Consider the following 6084-nt stretch of genomic DNA (forward strand, 5'->3'; position numbering starts at 1 on the left):
AATAAACTATTTATGTGGTTTTAATTCAATAAGGCCGGAGTGCTTAACCTAATAATTACACAGGAATAGGTTTATTACAGTACACACCAAGGATAGTTTAATGAAGAATGACTCAAAGTCCGCTATATTTCATGAGCCGAAGTGGAGCAATCTGAGGCTTTTTTTTTACCACCAGCTGTATTTAACATATTGCTTGCCCTGTTGTAGTTAAATTTAACTCACCACATCTAGATGCAAAATCAGTAACCCAAGGCACCATGAAATGTGCCTGCTGGTCATTGGCTGATCTTCCAGCCAGGGTATTCAGGTGCAGCAGATAGTCCAAGTTTGATATCCGACCTCGCACCCACAGCATGCACAACTTCTCCAGCTGCACTGCCTCATTCCTCCAACACCACTCCTCTCCCCTCTTCCCCTGCCCCTGAGTACCTATGGCAGGGGTTGCCTGCCTACCCTTATTTTGCTCATAAATCAAAGAAGCATCGAGAGTGTAAATATTATTTGTAATTGAAGGCAATATTTGCAGCCACAAGTTCTCTGTTAGATAAATATCTTGCAATGCCAACATGCCAAGACTCAAGCCTCTGTCACTCATAGCTTTAAAAACATTCAGTAACTGGTAGACTAAAACATTCCTCGGCCATAGTTCATATCTATAAGACTTGGGCAGAAATTCAAGCAATCAAGTAAATTGTTTTCATAGTGGCCTCTGTATATTATAAAGTAGTTATTGTCAGTCTCTAAAATGAACATAGCTGCTAGTAAATTGACGTGTGTTTCATAAGACTTGGAAACATGTTTGTTTGGAATGATTTCTTTGTACTCTGCGGTTGAGCCATCACCCTTGATGCGGATGATGTTGCAGCCGTACAGCCGCAGCACCACTTCCGACAAAAGCTGGTCATGCTCCAGCAGGTTTACTATAGCACTCTCCTTTGTACTTTCATTATTCTGACAATATTTCTTATAGGATTCCTTCCATAGATTTCTTTGGTTGTTCTGAGAGACATACTGTAGTAATTGGGAGAAAGTAAGAGGAGTTTCCGGGTTTCCTTCGTGGAGTTTATAACGAGGCAGTGGCAAAACCTTTGACACTTTTTTATTAAGTACCTACAAGAGAAATAAGTATGAAATTTAATTTGCGAGACTTGATTGGGCGTCATTATGCTGCAAGTATAGTTACGCACCCTAATGAATATTGCCCGCCAGGGATAAGGAACACTTTCACCAGCTTGCAAGGCAAAATCTACATTGTTCACAGTGTTATCTACTTCTACGTTTTTGAGCCACTTTTTTAGCCAACCACTGTGGACGACTACCCTAAACAAGTTTGTTGATCCAGTCGTAAATATGTTTTTATTACTTATTCCTAATTCCTTAACAATACTATCCATCTCTAAAACACTACGATCTTTTGTTTTGTTTTCCTCGGAGAGGTTAACAAATTTGACATTTCACATTTGTTTTTGACAGATCGATTTCAATATTACGTGTGGCAACACTGGACTGAACATTTTAATAATATCCAGAAATCGTAAATTTTCTACGAGATTTTCCAATATATTTTATAATTCTTACATCTCCAACTAGCAACAATATCTCTAGCACTTTGTGTTAGCACTAGATTTGAAATTGTTAATCTGAATTTACATTCAACACAACCTTTTAAAGCTTGATTTTGTCATAATATGAAATGAAATTACTCCACGTAAATAATGTTTCTGTTGCACTAAAAGCAAACTAGCTTTAAGTTCACGACAACACTATACAACAAATAAATAACAACAAAGGATGGCATGAAAATAAAGAGTGAATAGATATATTAGGTATATATTTATTCAAAGCATACCATACTGTACAAGTCACACTATCAAAAATACTTGGTCTAAAGCTAAAAATCATTTTATAAACATGTAAATAGGAATGTAAAGGGTCTATAAAGTACTTATGTATTTCATGGCAACAAATAGCACCCAACTGATGGAATATGATCCTATTATTCTTATCACAGCAAAAACTCAATTTAAATCTAAATTATTTAACTGATCAGATATGATTTATATGTACTAAAAAGTAACATAGTATTTACTTATATCTAAGAAAATTACTTTCAGTTATTCATCTATATGTATCTAATCCACATCTACATATATATATCTTCCAGAGATTTTACTCCATTTTGCCAGAAATTCTCTTTTGGTAACACTTCCAAAGAGCATTTTTGTAGACAACAGCTTGTGTCTCTGGACTCTTGGCTGCAACAATACCTCTCCCCACAACAGCAATGTCAGCGCCTTTGTCCAGAATTACTTTCTCTGGTGTATTGTAAATCTGGCCAAGGCTGTCTCCTGATGTCTCCAGCTGGACCCCAGGTGTCAGTTGGATCAGCCCTGGATCTTTAAAGGTGTCTTTGTTCTGGCACACAAAGCCAGTGATCAGATCTGGGTATTTTGCTGCCATTTCTACTGTCGCCTTGGTGTAGTCTGGTGTGATAAGATTGCCCTGAAAACAAAGTTATATTTTTTTAGAATGATAGTGAGAGATACACACCTATGTTTGCTAAGCTGTCTCATGAAATGAACCAGATACTTTTGAATGTAATGACATGAATAATCACCTAGCAAGATAATCTCAGAGTTAATTTATGAGCCTTATCACAAGACAAATCAAATTGGTGATGATAAAAACAGAATAGCAATACTGGCAGAATACACGCTTTCAGTCTTGTTTAACTTGAATGGGATAAGATAACAAAAATATGTGCTAGTATTTATAATTAGGTACCTCGCTGCTCATTTCTGCTAAGAGAAACACTCCCCTGCTAACCCCATTTGTAGAACCATTCAATGCTTTTAGAATGCCTTCCCCGGGCAAAGAATGGACAGTGACACAGTCTGCCCATTCCCCAATTTTGTACAATCCATTCAAATACTGCAAAGACACAGTGTTGCCAATGTCTGCATATTTCCTATCTTCCAAAATTAAAAAGTTTAATCTCTTTGACAGCTGTTTGATTTGGATTACAAAATCAGAATTGAAGTCCTCTATGATGTCAACATGAGTCTTGACCAGGCAAACATGCTCCCCAACTTTTTCCAGCAAATCGAGAATTTTCGCAGTGGAAGTCAAGTCAACAGAAATGCAGAGATTGGTTTTTTTCAGCGCTATTATTTCAAATAGCTGCTTTGCCACTTGATTGGTAGCAAGCTCTGCTCTTTTCTCAAAAGATATGGAGGCTCTATCCACTGCTTCCGCTGAAAATACAAGAAATATTAGTCTGTTTAAAATGATACTCTCAAAATGGCATATTGTTATAAACACTAAATAAATAAAGTAATCAAAAAAAGACATACTGCTTGATGGCGCTTTTGTTGTTCTTAAATACTCTTTTACTTCATTAGCCATCTCCTGTGTTATTTTATTATGCTTCACTAAAATTTCAATCAAGTTAGTCATAGTAAACAAAGACTTCATTTCCACTCCATTTGCCGCAAGGTTTTGTCTGCCACCCTGCTCCCTATCCAATATAATAATAGCGGTGTCAACTTTAATGCCTTCTTTTACCAAGTCTTTGACAGTTTCTAGCACGCTTGACCCTGAAGTCACAACATCTTCAATGATGAGGCATGATTCACCAGCTTTATAGTGCCCTTCTATCATCTTCTTTGTACCATAGCCTTTGGCTTCTTTGCGCCTCATAAGCATAGACCTTTTAGCCTGCACACTAAGTAGCGTGGCGACAGGCAAGGCCGTGTAAGGCACGCCACACAAGTGATTACATTTACTGTCCCTTACAGAATTATAGAGCAAAAACGTTATCAACTCCTGTAAGAGAATTTAATAAGTTCAAAGTTTGAGACCATGTACAGGCAATAAAATTCAGTGGATCAAGCAATTAACTACTTACCATTACGTCGGGGTAACTGACTATAACCCTCAAGTCGAAGTAAACCGGTGTTTTCAATCCACTTTTGGTCATGAAATCACCAAATTTCACGGCATCAATGGTGAAAAGTTTAATAGCTAATTCCTCAAGCTTGATCTCGTATTCCATCGTTTTAAAATTATCAAATTTTCCTGCTAAAACGTTAATGAATATAAATAGTACCCAACCAACACTCCGGTCTCCGTCACGTCACATCAGAATATCACACGTGAACTTGACATTGATTGATTGTACAAAGTATACAGAGAAGAGAACTAACTGACGTTCAGACGGATAACTTCCTACAGATAATTTCGCTTCAAAGACGCCTCACATAATGAATATGACAGCTCGTTTTTATTTTATTTTATTTTATCATCCCAGCCTATATACGTCCCACTGCTGGGCACAGGCCTCCTCTCAGAACAAGAGGGCTTGGGCCATAGTTCCCGCGCGGCCCCAGTGCGGATTGGGAACTATTACTCATTGGCCTTGCATAAAATGTCAAAAATATTTTTGGGCCTCCGTAGGATTTGGATGCACGATTTGCATTTAGAATTATAATTTTATAGTCAAGTAGAAATAAAAATCATTATTTGTTAAATAATGTATTATTGTTTTTACACTTTGAGACGTGAGTGAGACGTGAATTGGGTCGATTCCAGGGTAGGCAGTTGGTAGTTTGCGCCGTAGCAACGCGCCGCCAGCAATAGCGCTGCCTACTGAATGCACGCAATAATATCTGACAGTTAACATATTTTATACAATAGTAGTTTATGCAACTGTTACGTAATAATAAGTGTTTTAAGGCCTAATTACGTACAGTTGCATACATTACATTATCTACATCCATTGATTGACTTGACATATGTATGTTATGACACACAAGATATATTTTTTTAATTCATCACCTATGATAAAAGCAAAGAATTTCATCCGTACAGTACAGTGTTACATTGATTAATGGGCAAAAGCTATAAAAAACGCAGATAAATTGAACATGGATGCTATTTGCACCGAGGCGCCGCGGTGAAAGCAATACCATATATTTATGTGCTAGTTTACGACGGTAAAATTTACCAATGTGTCCTCGGGACGGTTACTAGAATTTTATTTACTTACATTATTATTGGTCGCCAAGCGCCATCTATGCAAACTTCTATCTATACGACCAGACTACTCAGAGAACTAACGTTCAGACAGCAGCTGGGTTACTACGAAACTCGAAACTCGAAGTTCGTGTCGTGCGGTGCCTCTGACACTTATACTATTTAATACGAGAGCGAGAGGGACGGTACGATACGAGCTTCGAGTTTCGTAGTAGCCCTGCAGCAGGTAACTTCCATAGAAAAAAACCGCCATACGGATATCGCTTATAGATTTTGGCAGTTATTTTTTTTATTCTTGTGTAATTCTTGGGGCTGTGACATCATCTGTTATGCCAAAAAATATTTGTGGCTTCGTGTTCGGTACATTCATTATTTAATTTGTTCAAAAATCCGGGACAAGAAAAAAATTTCTATTCACTATCTTTCTACTTCAGATTTTTGCACTCTTATATTTCATGATCTCGTTTTAGTCGTTTTACATTATTTCACTCGCTTGCATGGGTGGTATAGCCTTATTTTTAAAACGAATCACATCTGTGCCTTTAAGGATTTTATTTATTATGTTGCACCAGTTAATCTCAATGTGAGATTGAAGAAGTAGTTCGCAATCTTTCACAATTTAAACACTCTAACCATTTGTTAAGTCCTATCTCGGATTTCGGTAACCTATACAAATGGATGTCTTTCTATCACAACTCACATTTAACTCACAACATAGCACTTATTCAAAATAATTACAAGCTAACGTTATCACTCGAACAACTTTGAAACCGTAAAGGCGAAGGCGTGGCCTGATGCAGTCGCTCGACGCTCGTTTCCAGCTATAAATCTGGTCACGTGAACCAATTTTGAATTTCTCGCGAGTCAAATCTGTAATCGCTAGTCGCTCGTTTGCAATCGCCCTTCGCTCGTTTGCAGTGACCAATCTGGTCACGTGATCCTATTTAGAATTTCCCGCGACTCAAAAAAGTAGTGCCAAGTCGCCGCGTCGAACAGCAGCGTCGACATGGTGGCCGCTTGAAAAAAATAATACAGTGTTTGTTTGAAAAT

The 6084-nt window shown here is 37.7% G+C and overlaps 1 protein-coding gene across 1 annotated transcript; it reads right to left on the minus strand.

Moving 5' to 3' along the window:
- Positions 1-1814: 1814 nt before the first annotated feature.
- LOC141428558 (uridine 5'-monophosphate synthase-like) lies at positions 1815-4182 on the minus strand. Its single transcript, XM_074088563.1, has 4 exons — positions 3908-4182; positions 3354-3825; positions 2785-3254; positions 1815-2502 (listed from the first exon to the last, which is right to left on the minus strand). Exons 1-4 carry the CDS (start codon positions 4052-4054, stop codon positions 2170-2172), a joined length of 1422 nt encoding a protein of 473 aa, XP_073944664.1. The 5' UTR covers positions 4055-4182; the 3' UTR covers positions 1815-2169.
- Positions 4183-6084: the final 1902 nt, after the last annotated feature.

This window comes from Choristoneura fumiferana, chromosome 6 (genome assembly GCF_025370935.1).
Source record: "Choristoneura fumiferana chromosome 6, NRCan_CFum_1, whole genome shotgun sequence".
In the NCBI taxonomy this organism is placed as follows: domain Eukaryota; kingdom Metazoa; phylum Arthropoda; class Insecta; order Lepidoptera; family Tortricidae; genus Choristoneura; species Choristoneura fumiferana.

Bases quoted from the DNA above. Each gene is read 5' to 3' on its own strand.
- LOC141428558 (XM_074088563.1), bottom strand. From the start codon at position 4,054: ATGGAATACGAGATCAAGCTTGAGGAATTAGCTATTAAACTTTTCACC. The intron at 3,826-3,907 runs GTAAGTAGTTAA...ATTCTCTTACAG, and splicing joins TCAGTTACCCCGACGTAATG to GAGTTGATAACGTTTTTGCT. The intron at 3,255-3,353 runs GTATGTCTTTTT...TTGTATTTTCAG, and splicing joins AACAAAAGCGCCATCAAGCA to CGGAAGCAGTGGATAGAGCC.